Source organism: Diospyros lotus, chromosome 5 (assembly GCF_014633365.1).
Source record: "Diospyros lotus cultivar Yz01 chromosome 5, ASM1463336v1, whole genome shotgun sequence".
NCBI classification, from domain to species: Eukaryota; Viridiplantae; Streptophyta; class Magnoliopsida; order Ericales; family Ebenaceae; genus Diospyros; species Diospyros lotus.
In genome coordinates, this window is record NC_068342.1 from 20,560,528 (window position 1) to 20,576,189 (window position 15,662).

At 38.3% G+C, this 15,662-nt stretch overlaps 1 protein-coding gene across 1 annotated transcript in view; it reads right to left on the bottom strand.

Annotated features, from left to right (window-relative positions):
- Nucleotides 1-6,375: 6,375 nt before the first annotated feature.
- The window catches only part of LOC127801925 (uncharacterized), a 39,924-nt gene continuing 30,637 nt past the window's right edge, over nt 6,376-15,662 (bottom strand). Inside the window, exons 2-3 of the mRNA XM_052337458.1 lie at nt 10,623-10,771; nt 6,376-6,755 (exon numbers count right to left, since the gene is read on the bottom strand). Of these exons, the coding sequence (XP_052193418.1) occupies nt 6,617-6,755; nt 10,623-10,771 (288 nt within the window). The 3' untranslated portion in view covers nt 6,376-6,616. The remainder of the gene's footprint in view (nt 6,756-10,622; nt 10,772-15,662) is intronic.

Here is a 15,662-nt window from a genome sequence, read left to right on the forward strand (position 1 = left end):
TGCAGGCTAGCATGGGCCAAGAGATGGGCTGAGAGAAAGGGGCTAGATTGGACCTTGACGGTCCAGCCAGAATGATGTCTAGCCCGTGACTGTTCTCTTGTTATTTCATGGCCCTCTTGCATATGCAAACTAAATGTTTGGCTTATGAGCTGAACGCGTTGCTAGGAGCTCACTTGGTTTCACGGTCTACAAGCTTAATGCATTGCTATGAGCTCACATGATTCCATGGTCTAAGCTCGGAGTAGGCGACATGCGACCTGGCTCTGACGACCTTGGCTTTGGGCCTATGTGGGCTTCAGGAGATTGGGTTGGCTTGCTGAATCGAGTCCAGCCCACTTCATGTGAGCAGAAAATACATATAACATTAGCCCCCCCCCCCCAACTCTTAGTGTGACCCGTGAACTAAGAGGTGATGCATGTTGGTTGAAGCGGGCTATGTGATCTGTCAATCTACCTTTCTGACTTCTACCCAATTGCTACAAATCATGTCATGTCGTGCTACATGTCTAGTAGATCGTGGAATTTAATTATTAGGGAAAGCAAGAGCAGATCCCGGCTTACATAACGTAATTCTGATTTGCGTTGCCAAGCTATATGTTCAGGTAGATTGTGCTGCGATCTTAGCTAACATATCATGGCTTTTAGCCTTAATGGTAAGATAATAATGGTTGATTTATGTGATGATAACCAGATCGATCCCAGTCTTAGTCAATATGTCATAGAGAGATAATATCTGGATCATATTAGAAATTCTGCCATGATATATGTCCAGGTAGATCGCGGTGCGATCCCAACTAACATACCATGGCTCTGTCGAGAGTTTGATCTGTGTCGCCAAGCTATATGTCCAGGTAGATTGTGTTGCGACTTCAGCTAACATACCATGGCTTCAGGAATTGATCAATTACCAAGTTATATGTCTAGGTAGATCGTAGTTCGATCCCAGCTAACATACCATGGCTTTTTGAAAGTTTAACGAGCTAAGAGGGAACACCCAGGTAAGTCGCAAACCATGACTTGAGTCAAGATGAAAGGACCCTAGCTAGCGAACCCTTAGCTCAGAATAATTAATGGAAGTGGTTACCTAGTAGGTACCAAACTATGATGTTAAGTCAAGATGAATGGTCATCAGCTTGCAAACCACGACTTGGGGGAGGATCAAGATGAATGCTTAGATAAGCCGCAAACCATAGCATGGAGGCTAAGATGAATAGGCCCCAGCTCGTAAATCGTGGTGTCTCTACCCCCATTTTTTTAAGGACATTCAATCGAATATTAACAAGCATAAAGTGCAATAAAATTGATGAATGAACATTCATAAATTCCAATCAGAATTGCAAGAATTAATTATATCAAGAAGTTGGAGCATAAGTAAGAATCAGTTACGCTTATCGGGAGCAAGGATGGAGGTGTTCCGCATTCTAAGCATGTGAGAGAACAGTCCCATCCATATTTGCGAAGCGATACGCTCCGTTTCCTAGGCTTTCTTTGATAATATAGGGGCATTCGCAGTTTGGGCCTAGTGTTCGATCGCTAGCCTTGCAAGCTCCATGAAAAACAAGGCGCAGCCTGAGATCATCGACATCATAGCACCGAACTCGAATTCTCATGTTTGTAATACCTTGCAGCCCGTTGTTGATAAGCAGTCACCCTCACGCGACCTGTTAAAGGTTCCTGCATTACGAGGCCCACCATGGATAGCAAAAATAGTTCTTGCCGCAGGTGTTCAATCCTACTCGGGAGCTTGAGCTGGCTACTAAGACTGCTAGCTTTCTAGTCACACCATATAATCATGCAAGCGACCTCTCCTGATGAAGTCCTCAATTGCGTCCTTCAGTACCCAACATTCAGAGGTGTTGTGCCCCGCCTCGTTGTGGTTAGCACAAAACTTGTCTTTATTTTTGAATCTATTGGGAGTCCTTATGGGATTAGGGCTCCTAAAATCCTCTTGGCTCTTCTCAGTAATGAAGATCATATCTTGAGTGTCAGACAGGATGCTATAGTTCTCGTAGCGACCTTGGTGCGCAGGTTGCTCGTCTCCTAGCTCGTTCCTTGAGTTCTTAACGACCTGATCATTGTCACCATTGTCCCTCTTATCACTTTAGCTAGTGCTTACAGTCTCATCCATTTGGTCACCCGACTTCTTCGTGCAAAATCTCTCCTCCCATCTGATCTCCTTCGAAGCTCATTCGTAGAACTCGCCCAGGTCTATCACGGGGGATTTGTAGATGCTCTCATAGAGTTTCCCATCATTTTGGAGCCCCGCAAATATCACCGTCAAAGTACTTTCATCTGATAAGTTCTCAACATTATTGACTTCATGCCTGAACCTCTTAATGTAATCCTTCATGGATTCGTTGGGCCGTTGGAACACAGTAGCGAGGTGACAGGTCGGGGCAAGCTGCCTCCTAAGCGACATGTATCGACTTATAAACTTTTTCTAACACTCCTCCCAGCTACAGATGCTGCAAGGACAGAGACTCCTTAGCCAGGTCCGAGGCATATCTCCCAAGGTCGCGGTGAAGACGCGACACTTTACCAGTGAACTTGAAGTCTGAAGGTCCATCTAGATGTTGAACGCATTCAGATGATTATATGGATCGTCGTCTTCGTTGTATTTAGGGATATTAAGAGTCTTGAATCTACAAGGGAAAGGCTTCAATTCGATTTCTTTGGAGAGTAGGGTCCTCTCTTCGTTACCTTCCCTCTGATCACGAATCCCGTGTCTTGCCTCCCGCTGTTGGACCCTCTGCAGTAATCCCTCCATGGTAGGGTTTGGATCCGTAGATCGCCCAGTACGAGATCGCTTCTCCCATTCGCTGGCTTACTCTAGCAAATGGAAATCTCGTGGCACCGCCTTCTATTCTCCAGGTCTCGCGAGTTACGACATATGGCATGGTCTAGGCTAACCCTGACTGAGCTTTCTCCCCGGCGCAAATTTTCACGTCGTTGATTCCTTTGATGGACCTCCTCACGGCAATCTCCATAATGATTTACCCTTATCCTCAGGTCTGTGAGGTGCACCTCCAGCTCGCCATCACGGCATCGTTGTTCTTTCATCACTAGATACGGTGAATTTGAGGAATGCACTGATCCAACCAGTCGTGGCGTTCTCCCAATTTCTGTTTCGTCCAGAGTAGGTCTTTTACCCCGAAGCTGAGGGACACCCTTGGATGGCATGATCTCAGCCTGCTTTTGGGATGCGTGAGCATGTGTTTAAGCCAATGCCCTAACCGTATCAGCGAGCTGCGTGACGTACCTTCTAGCGCTTCCTAGCATTGTTGCCAGGCATGGATCGTCTCTATCCCTAGGATCGAAGCAATAGGTTGGGCAGGAGCCCATGGGGGCACACTGACGGTAACCCCAGTTGGTGGCGGAACAGGGGCACCCACTACAGAAACAACGAGTCTCCAGACTGGCGGAACATCCTGCGGTTGATCGCAGAGAGTCTCCCACGAATCAACCACTGCATCAGAGTTTCGTGCGTTCTTTCCTCTCACCATGGTCGACGATCAAAGCGAGCCCTTCTTCTAACACCAAAATATTGACGTGCGGATTTGGTCGACCATGATTCGTTTGCTCGCTCTAAGAGATGGACACTAAAAGGGAGAGAAGAAGACTTACCAAGGAAATTTTTGTGATTCAATCAGTTTTCCAGCTGCCGGTACCTGCAAGTACTCCAATGCTCCAATAAGTATGAGAGTAAGGAGCAACTATATATCAGTAGGCTAACAGGGAAAGCATACCTTGACTCTAAAGAGAGCTTGCTCATATAAGAGGAGATATCATCTATGTTTGCATAGTACTTTTGCAGGTGATGGGACTAAATATCGATGCCGACAGGGGTTCCCAGGTGACAGCATGGTGTTGACGGGACCTTCATTAATATGAATGTAGGCGAGCACGTAGATACCCAGTAAGGGCTGCAATGATGTTGCTGCAGGCTAGTATAAGGCCAAGATGGGATCAGCATTGGCTAAGAGATAGACTGAGAAAAAAGGGCCTAATTGGGCCTGGATGGTCCAACCAGAATGATATGCCTAGCCCGTGACTGTTCTCTAGTTATTTCGTGGCCCTCTTGCATATGCGAGCTGAACGTGTCGCTGGGAGCTCGCTTGGTTCCGCGGTTTGCAAGCTTAATGCGTTACTGGGAACTCGCATGATTCCGCGATTTGAGCTCGAAGTAGGTGACGTGCGACTTGGCTCTGACGACCTTGACCTTGGGCCTATGTGGGCTTCAGGAGATTGGGCCGTCTTGCTAAATCAAGTCCAGCCCGCTTCATGCGAGCAGAAAATACATATAACAGTACTTAATAAATCATATAAAAAAAATTTAGAGCACCAAGATAATAAAAATTAATAAAATAATTAAATCATAAAATACAATTGAATTTCATCATTAAAACCATGTCAAAGACAAAAACATTAATCTATAAAGAGCTTGCATGGGCTTTTTTGCCTTTAAAAATATTTTGCTTCATTTATCTAATAATTCAAAATCAATTTGTAAAAAATCATTTAGGAGATTATTTTAAATCTTAATACCTGTTTTTTACAAATCTCCATATGTATAAGAATGTAATTAATTTTTTTTTTCATTTTAACAAAATAATATTTGATATTGAAATTGATTTTTGTTGAAAACTATAAACTTGACTTATGACTTGGGAATCAAAACTAAATGTTATTTTTTATTATCAAAACTAAATATAAGAGTAAAACATCAATCTCCTCATTTTTGATAATGACAAACCTAAAATCAATTTCAACACATATTTCTCTCTATATTTTTGTCATAAATCAAAAAAGTTTGTTTTCAAAAATTTAAGCTTAAAACTCTCCCTTAAACTAATATGATTAGAGAACAAGTCAACCATACTTAGATACTCCCCCTTAAACCAAGAACTTAAAAATAGTTGAGTTGTAGGAATACTTACATGAGATTTCACAAACTCCCCCCCCCCCCCCCCCCCCCCCCTTAGATGACATAACCAACAAGATTAGAGAATCAAGAATCAATAAGCACATAATCCATACATTCATACCAACAAATTCTCCCTTAAGACTAAAAGTTCTCTTTAATACAAGTTCCCACTTAAGATGACTTAACCAACATAAGTCATCATGAGTCATTCATATTCATGTGCACAATCCATATACAAGTTCCTAATTAAGGAATCGAAATTGATAAGTTATGTAATATGTGCACAATCCATATACATGTGTCATTCACAAGGCATTCACACAAGAGGGCATAATAATTTCCAAATAGTTAAAAATGTTTGATACCATATCCCATACTCATATCATGTAAGAGCCAAAATATATCATTTTCATATAGTCACTCATATTATAATTGTTTGAAAATATCAAAAACACCATATTGGTCCCAGTAAAATTATTTGGCCATTGGTTGATGCTCAGCCAAATAAAGTGACGACAGGGACAAGCAAATCACCATCCCATCGGTAATGCACAACCAACCGCAGCATTCCATAATCCAATTGCACCACCAAGGGACCATATTTTTTCTTCACGTCTATTCAACTGCCACTTCCCTTGTGGCCTTGACACTAATTTTATTATTATCTTTTTATACTATTTTAAAAGTAAATTGTGAACAAAGAAACCTCCTATGATTGCTATAAGCTTCGCATATTTTGTTTCAGCATCAGGGAATGTTCATTGATTCACCATGAACACGGTAAGATGACAAAAACTTGGTCCTTGTATGAATAGATTTCTGTTCTATATTTTGAATTTATGCAGTCATTTAAAAAAACAAAATTAAAAAAAATAATAGATCATACGCAATAAAATTCCATTTTCCATGGCTGCTAATCTCATTTCTGTCGCCTGTTAGCTCAAATTTTCAGTCTTGATAACAATGATAAAATTACTCTTTTATGACTGAAAAATTATGCGTTTTGAGTTGCAAAACCATTTTTTGAAAAACACGAATACAGGGAGGAACAAGAACCCCTAACAGGCAAAAAGCCTCTTAAGCTTGAAACCTTGACTGGAGCACGTTTAGGCCTTCCTCTACAAATGATTTTAACTGCCACCAATATAGGCCTGACCAGAGCAATTGTTGTCCAACAATAGAGACCCATGGGGATGCTCCTCTCCGGGCTTGCAGATTCCCTGGAGAGAGCTGCCATTATCAGCAGGCTTTTAAGAGGGAATATATTGGTTCATATAATGCTGCGGTCTGCCCATTCAGGTCACTTGAGTAATCATTCATAAATACTGTTTTCCAAATGAATTCACTGCTCTTTTCCCTGGTACTTCAGCAACTTATTCTGAATGTATAAAAGAGATTGGGGAAAAGGTGCATCTGTAAGATATTGGATAGGCTGAATAACAACAGCAAAATCCTCAGCAAACCCAAAACATATATTCTACTATACAAATTTAGCCAACACAATTATTCCTTTAATATCCAAGGAAAAACAGCTTGTGTAAAAGAAAAGAAAAGAAAAAAAAAAGCACAATGTAATACATATGGATTGTCTTCTGACTTGTATTCAGGGATATCTCGCCTGACGGAGGGAGGGTGAGTCCAGGGCTTTTACACCAGTGGAACAAGAGGGAGGATTCAGGATGCAGGCCCAACTCACTGATCTCCATTGATACCAAATATTCGGACCTTATGCATGTTAGGGAACTTGGCAACAACTAGCACAATTACTGCAACAGTGTTGAAGAAGAGCATTGGATGTTCATAGTCGGTTGTGTGAGAGGCTATCAAGTACCTGCCAGGATGGTAAACATTACATTGGTTGAGGAATTATTGATCAATCCTACCTACCTTTCATGGTGTCACTAAGCCAATAGAGTCATATTCACATGTAGAGATTCTAGGCCAAGTTGCCAACACAACCAGCAAGCCAATCAATCATTCATGGGTTTAGGTTTAACCATGCTATATTAATAGTGAAGAAACCAATTTGACTTCTTTCATAACAATGGTATATTATTCCAACGGTAGTAATTCTAAAGCAAACTACTGACGTGGCAAAGGGTCTGTTTAGCTTATGAAATTTCTAATGTCACAAGACTCGTTTATGTGGAAAACATTTCTACGAGAAGTTCCAGTTTCCTTCTCTGCAGCAAAAAATAGATTGTGGTATATAAAAAGCACTTTTGTTATATTAGCCAAATACCACTAAAAATATGCAAAAGCACTTTTAAAATCTCCAACACCATGACCAGATAGGAACTAAGAACACTTTCATCCCCCATTTCACATGTAAGCGACTAACAGCAGTTTCCTTCTCAACGACCTATTAAGTTCACAGGGAACCATTTCCATTTTCCCAGATTCTGTATTAAGACTATGTACATGGCCGTGATGGTAAATTATCACAAAGAATGTACTCAATACCTGCGTCTGTCTGGAAGAAACATTACAAAACTTATATTCAACACCAGAAAAAAGGTCACATGATTATCCTTCAGTAATTCAACTAACATGGCCCATAACAATACTGAAACACAATTTATTCATTCCTTAGGCTAGAAATGTAAATGTGCCTGGATAAGAGTAGGCCTGTAAATGGATTGGATTTGGTCGAGATCCAATGAGGTCTAGATCCAACAGATACATTTATAAATGGATCTGGATGTTAATTGACTAGACCCAATGAATATCTTTGAGTGCATGTGTGTGCGATTAAGATGGTTTGCATGTGCAACAACTTAAGTGCCTCGACGTGTCTTGACTAGAAAGAGTGACTATGAGAGGAATGCTAGTAAATGGAGGCGGCAAAAAATCAACTTGGGCACCCTTGTGCAAGTTCCATCAATATGGGAACGTTTCCCTCTTCATTCTTCAGAATTCTCTTTTGAATCCCATCAATACTTGCATAGAGTTTCGTGAGGATACCTCTAGAAAAGATGTGGACCCAAGACTTTACAAAGTCATGATTGGGGGTTAATAAAAAAAGCATGTTATATTTTTTTTATTAGGAATAGTATACTAAAGAATGGCAAAACAAGATTTATTGAACACCAATTAACATTTGTAGCATTCTAACATCATTAATGAGCAAAAGAAACCTTCTAACATTATTGAGCAAGAACACAACCAAGTGGCCTGAAGGAACCTGATATTTTACTCATATATGTATATATATATTGACCTAGAGGAACCAACATGTTAAATTGCTTTCTTATTATACACACTGTTGTTACGATTCACGATTCGAATCATACAATTCGACTCGATTCATATAGAAATTGAGTCGAGTCTATAGGGTGAATCTAAAATCCCTTTGAATCGTACGATTCACGATTCGAATCATACGATTCGACTCGATTCATATAGAAATCGAGTCGAGTATATAGGGTGAATAAAAAATCCCTTAGAATCAACTATGAATTGACCATGAATAGCACGATTCGTCTGATTCATCCAATTTGTACAACTTTGTCTGTATGTGCGCTTTAATCAAATATTCATTCGATTTGGCTATATTTGAAAACAAAGAAGATGATGAAAATGATGAAGATGATGATGCTCTTGAACTTGAAGATGAAGATGAAAATGATTGATAACTAGTGAAGATTATGGACAATGGAGTTTATTAGTAATTTTATAGTTGTAGTTTTTCCTTTTTCTTTTTTTTTCTAACTTGTTATTTTGAAAGTGGTTTGGTTTGGTGCAATTTGAATTTAAAGGCAACATGAATATACTTTTGCCTTTTGGTATAATTTTAAACTTAGCAAATATATTTAGAAGTTTATTTATCTATTTATATTTAAAAGAATTGATCATGGTGGGCACATTATTTATTTTCTATGAATATATATTATTTATAGTTAAAATTGAGAATGTGTACCGAATCTTACAATTCAATTCGATTCTCGATTTAACAACTATGATTATACATACATACATACATACATACATAAGAATTATATATATATATATATATCAAGAATGACTCGATTATTTTGCAGCCCACAATAAGCAGTAGCAGCTGGTCAATGTGCTTGAGTTTGAAAGTGAAACCAATACATCAAAAACATGAGTTGATCCAAAGTACCCATTCCAATGGTTGTGGCCAGACCCTATGTTTGCAATCTACCAACAGTTTCAATATGACCAACCCATTGTGAGACCAGAGTTTCAGACAACATGATCTCATCAATTTAATCGAACTTAGGTCCATTAAAGTGCCAAAATTTAAGCACACAAGTATTAACTATATTCTATTAAATACCACCAAAAAATAATAAGGCCCAGAAATGTCTAAATAGGTAATTGATTACCCATTATCTGGGATTCGCAAAGATAATTGCTTTGTGCATCACGTCATTGACACAAACCTTAAAATGGAAATCAGGCTTGAGAATCACGTATAAGTAGAAATATTTGCAGGAATATGCTACATTTTTGGTTAAATGAAATCTAATTGGTGTACTCAATACAACAACAAATAACATATCTAGCCTTTATCCCACTATATGGGGTCGGCTACATAAATTATAGACTTCTATGTGGGTTACGCCCCAACAGATAGTTTGTCTAGAATTCATATTTGGATCCGACTAGGTTTTACGTTGGCTATCAGCTACCTAACGCAACCCTCCTCCTTTATCCGGGCTTGGGACCGACAGTAGATAACATCCATTGGCAGAGTAATGATGAAATGAAGTTTCAACACTATCTTCATATGGAGAAGTTTCATGAGATGGTGATGAATGAAGATAATTGATATAGTTGTGTTCCATCACTTAGTTGACATGGTGAAACCAACAAGTACAATATGGAAACACAACAATAATTGGTGTACTCAATATGGGAGCAAAATCACATACCAACCAACTGCAACTCAAATATCCTTTTGTTGTTTTGGCATACAAGTAAATAACTCCCATGCAAAATCACTAATAGGGTGAATAAGTCAAGAACCACAACTTAGCTTCAAAAGGACCCCCACATAAGGTCACATGTGCGTGCATGCACGCGCACACACACACGTATCTATATGCATGTAAACATACATACATACATACATACACACACACACACACACATATATATATATAGAGAGAGAGAGAGAGAGAGTTTGCAAACAATGATGATAAATAATTTGCATAGATAGTATAACAAATCATCTATTAAGAAAACATAGATAATTAACACAAACATGACAAATGAATGACACAACTACCAAATGCCAATCTACAAATGACATGATGAGCCCGGTAAAATCACTTGACTAGTCAAGTGTATTGTTGCAAAATTTGCAAATAATTAGTAACAAGGACAACAAAAAGAATTACAAAATAATAACCAAAGAGCAAAATGCTAAAAATCCATATCCAATAACATTAAAAAAACAATTAAATTCAATTCGAACATTAAATGGGTTCCTTTTCTATATTGTCCTAGAAAGATGCATCTCGTCATATTTTTGGTAGGATTTTACAGAACCAATTTTATGTGAAATATTGCAATAATCCAAAATAGCATCTAATTAAATGTTGATGTAAACCCTTTAGTGCATGAATACAAAAAAATAAAAAATAAAAAATAAAGAAGAAACCTTCCTATAGGATTTTACAAAATCTAGAGCCAAACTGAAGCACTTATAAAATGTAAGTGAACTTACAGGACCACAGGTACAACGGTTAGGAACTTCCTGTTGCGGGTGAGCTGCTTTCCGTTGTCAATTTGCTCCCACCATGTAAGCCTATTATAGATCCCCTGATCATCAGCAAATGGAGTTCCTTTCTTCCAATGAAAAAAGTGATACGTGACCTAACAACAGAAGGACTTATTTGGTTACACAACAAAAAGGCAGCTAGACATAATATTAAAAAGTAGAGAAGGACGAAAGTTCTCTTCACAAAATTTAAATAAAGAAGGGGCTTGTGACATTCAAAAAACACAGCTATCTGATAAATAGCTAATGATTCAGTAACCATCTAAAGATTTTGGTGTCATTGCCACTGGTGGAAGAGGAGGGTGAGTCTTGGTAAAATGGTAGCAAATGTAAGGTTGTTCCTCTAAAACTACAATCTCACAAGTTTGAGTTGTGAAAGTAGTCTCTTCACAAAGTGAGGGCAAGACTGCATATAAAAATGACCCTCACAAGGCAGGACAACCCATATACCAGGGATGCCTTTTTGCCATTGGTGAAGCTTGGAAGAGGACTTAAGACGGTTCAAGTAGGTTGACTAAAGTTGTTTACAATAATTTTACCAAAGGAGTTATAAGCCACATAGTTGTCAAAAGCACAAGGCATAGTTGTCAAAAGCACAAGGCACGCCGAGGCACAAAATTGCTCACAGCCTAAGGCTTGAGGTGCATGCTGCTCACCCTAGCTGCACAGAGGCACCCCCATTTGAGCCGTGTGCCTAGGTGTGCTTATAACAACTATGATAAGCCATTCCTGATGACAAAGAAATTGGGAAGAAAGGAGGTGATTCGAGACAGAAAGATAAAGAAAAGCTAAAGACAGCAAACCAATCAGTCACACTATTTAACAAAAACAAAAACTACAAGCTGCAAAAACAGAACTGGTTGTTCACTCTAGCAGCACCCCAATGAGTCAAAAACACTGCAGACACTTTTCTTACACCATGAACACTTTTAACTGATGAGTAATTTCTTAACAACTCTTAGGATGGGGTGTGCATAATTTGGTTTTAGTTTGTAACAAAAAATCGGAAACCAAAACCTAAACCATTTTATATATTCTATTCTATTCTATTATATATTTACTTAAAATATAACTGGTAGCAAAACTATTTTAATTACAAAATGTTGAGCCAAAAATATAAATTCTATATAAATAAATTACATAGATAATTTTTGTTTTTAACTTTTCATAAAACTTTATTTGAAAAATTAACCTAAACAAAGCAACCCAAACCTAATTAGTAATTACTAACTAGGGAGGAAAAGTAAAGAAGAGTAGAAAACCTAAACTAATTAACTAAGAGTACAAACCCTAAGACAGTTAAACCCACCCCTTTCTTTCACACCACAGGAATCCTGATGTTTTAGGGGGTGTAAAATGGTTATTACTAGTTCATGAACTCAGCTACTGTATATAGGTGGTTTTATCCAAGTCAATTAATAAAATTGTTGCATTAAAAAGAAAGGCTTTTGTCATAGGATTATTACTAATAAAATATGTTGTTTATCAGAAAAAAAAATATGTATGACTCTTATGTTGTCCATATTGTAGTTTGAACCAAGCCAAATTGTAATTTTATGATTTTCTCTGGTTCAGTTTGGAATTTCTTCAAACTGTAATTTATGGTTCAATTTCTAAATTCTAATCAGGCTAAACCAAACTGTGCACACCCCTACTCTTAGGGTCTGTTTAATCACAAACATTTTCTAGTTTTCCAATTCCACTCCATTTGTTTCAATGCAAAATATCAAACATTGAAAAATAATTTATATATGAAAACACAAAAAATTATTTTTTATTCTATTTTCCAGTGTTTGGTTTTCATGTAAAAATATTTTCTAAAACAATATTTCCATTATTTGGCATAAAGAAATTTTTTTTCAAAAGTTAGCAATATATATATGTATGCATATATAATATGTATATGTACATGCATGTGTATTTCCACATAGATGTATAAACATATATGTAAACACACTTTTCTATTTTACCTGAAAACAACCGGAGCCTTAATTTCTAGTTTTCATTTCCACAAAAAAATTAGAAAATGTGTTCAATTATTAAAAAAAAAAAAACTATCACCATGCCGTGACAACTAAAAAATGTGTTTAAAATGGTTAAAGAAAACATATGTTCACTGCATTATCCTATTATAAAATTAATACTATCAATACAATATTCATAATATTGCTAATATTAAAATTCATTTGATAAGCGTTAATAATATTGATAACTGTTGATACTATTGCATCAGTTGTTAGTGTGGTTAGCTAGTTTTTGGATTCCCCTTGTGATGGTCATTGGCAGGCTTTGGTGCGTATTTTGCAATATATTTAGAGTTTTCACCAGGTAAGGGCATATAAAGGTGACTATCACAATCCCGGGGACAAATTTGAATTTTTGTTGTTGATGCATTAGCCAATTGTATTAGTTAGTTACTGCTATGATGATTGTACTTCTGCGATTAAGTTGTTAGCCGAAGGGAAGAGCCTATTAAGGCTAGAATGTTTTAGGATTGGAATTCATGTCGAGTGATACAGAATTCTTTCCCTCCTAAATTCTCTTTCCCTCTCATTTCTTTCTCCCAATTCCCCTCCCATCTTTCAAATTCTCCCTCCAAAACCCTCTCTCTTTCAGTTACTCCATAGTTCCAAAATTGCTCAAGCCTCATATTAGAGACTTAGACATTTTGGTATTAGAGCTGACGATTCCCGATAGAGAAGTGGTGTCTAGTGCGAGTGGAAGGTGTGGACTAGACCACAACGAATCGTGATTTGCGATTGGAATTGCGAATCTATCCTAATCGGAAGAAGTGAGTCAGTTACAGATCTAGATATGGCGGAAAGGACACGGTTGAAACAATTGGAGTCAAGGATGGAAGCACTAGAGTTCAGAATGACACATTGGTCACAGGGAAGATGCAATGGCGATCAAAGAAGGCATGCATGAGGATCTTCCTGCCTCTCAAGAGAGTATGGAAAGGGAATTGGAAAGGCATAGGGAGACGATGGAGCAATATGGCAAGAGGATTAATAGCATGTTTAATATGCTATCATCACTTCCTAAATTTCGATTACCTTCGGAATTTCCTCCTTGATCAGTAGCTAATCAAGGCGTGGCCGGCCAAGGCATCCTCCCTAGACCACCAAGAGTGGCAAAGGCGGAGAACTTGCCTGATGATGAGCCAGTAGTTCAGGTAAGGGAATTAGCCTCTCATAATACTAATCATACACCAATGTTGAGATTGGAGATACCTTTGTTTGATGGATCCAAGCCTAGGTGGTGGATCCGTCAGTGTGAGTGTTTATTTCAATTTTATAATGTAGCTAAGAATCAGAGGATTAGCTTAGCCACAGTCTATCTGAATGATGCAATTGATTTATGGTTCCAAGGATGGTCCAGATCTAGAGGGGAGGAGACAAAGTGGATTGGTTTTGCTAAGGAATTGTGCAAACGTTTTGGGGAGAGAAACATGGCTGATATGATCGAGGAGTTTAACAAACTTAAGCAAGAGGGATTGGTTATTGACTATTAGGAGAAATTTGAAGAGTTAGGTGCTCTAATGTGGAACGCCCAACCCTTCCTCACATAGCAATATTTCTTGTCAAGTTTTATTAGTGGCTTAAGGGATGAGTTAAGATCAATGGTGAAGATGATGATGCCAGTGACAGTGAGACAAGCGAAAAAAAAGGCGAGGTTGCAGGAGTTGACCCTAGAAGCAATCTTTAAGAGGTACAAACTTCCGATAGCTTGCACCTACTCTTGACAGAATTTAAGGACCTATTTGTTGAACCCAATTTCCTACCACCCCAAAGACCACTTAACCATTCTATGCACCTCAAGTCCATTTCTGAACCCATGAACATCAGAGCCCACAAATACTCCTCAATTCAAAAGGCAGAAATAAAAAAGCAAGTATCAAACATGCTAACCTCATCAATCATTCAACCTAGCAAAAGCCCGTTTGCATCCTCGATTCTACTTGTGAAAAAAAGAATAGAACGTGGAGATTTTGTGTTGACTACCATCAACTCAACTCTAACACCATAAAAAACGAGTTTGAGTTATATGGAACCAAAATCTTTTCCAAATTGGACCTAAGGTTCGGATATCACCAAATCCAAATGAAACCCTCTGATATCCCAAAGATAGCATTCAAAACACATTAAGGGCTATATGAATTTGTTGTCATACCCTTTGACTCATCAATGCCCCAGCCACTTTCCAAGCATTGATGAATAACCGAATTTTCAACCCTTATTTGAGAAGGTTCATATTGGTTTTCTTTGATGACATCCTCAACTATAGGCCAAACTATGAACATCTCTCCCACCTCCAGACAACCTTCGAGGTCCTTAGATCTAACCAATTATGTCAAGTTATCGAAGTGTACTTTTGCTAAAGAAGTGGTGGAATATTTGGGCCATGTGATATCTGGAGGAGTTCAAACTGACCCAAGTAGGGTCATATCAATGGTGGAGTGGCCTAGACCTAATACGATGAAGGAATTAAGAGATTTCTTGGGGCTAACAAGGTACTACAGGAAGTTTATACAATACTATGGGATCATCAGTAAACCGTTAACAAAGCTACTCAAGAAAGACAACTTCCATTGGAACCCTCAAGCCAAGACAACCTTCCTAACACTAAAGAGGGCCATAACACAAGCTCTAGTGCTAGCATTGCCAAACTTTTCCAAGCCTTTTAGGTGGAAACTGATGCTTGTGACAGTGGAATAGGAGCAGTGCTCATGCAGGAAGGGAAGCCCTTAGCTTATATTGGCCAGGCCTTGGCTCCAAAGCACTTTGGGCTAAGTGTTTATGATAAAGAGTTACTTGTAGTGTTGGGGTAGTGGATAAAAGGAGACACTATCTAGAAGGAAATCCCTTTATAATCAAGATAGATCATGAGAGTTTACAATTCTTATCTCAACAAAGGCTACATACTCACTTGCAGAAGAAAGGGGTTTCAAAGTTAATGGGGTTGGACTATACAATTCTCTACCAT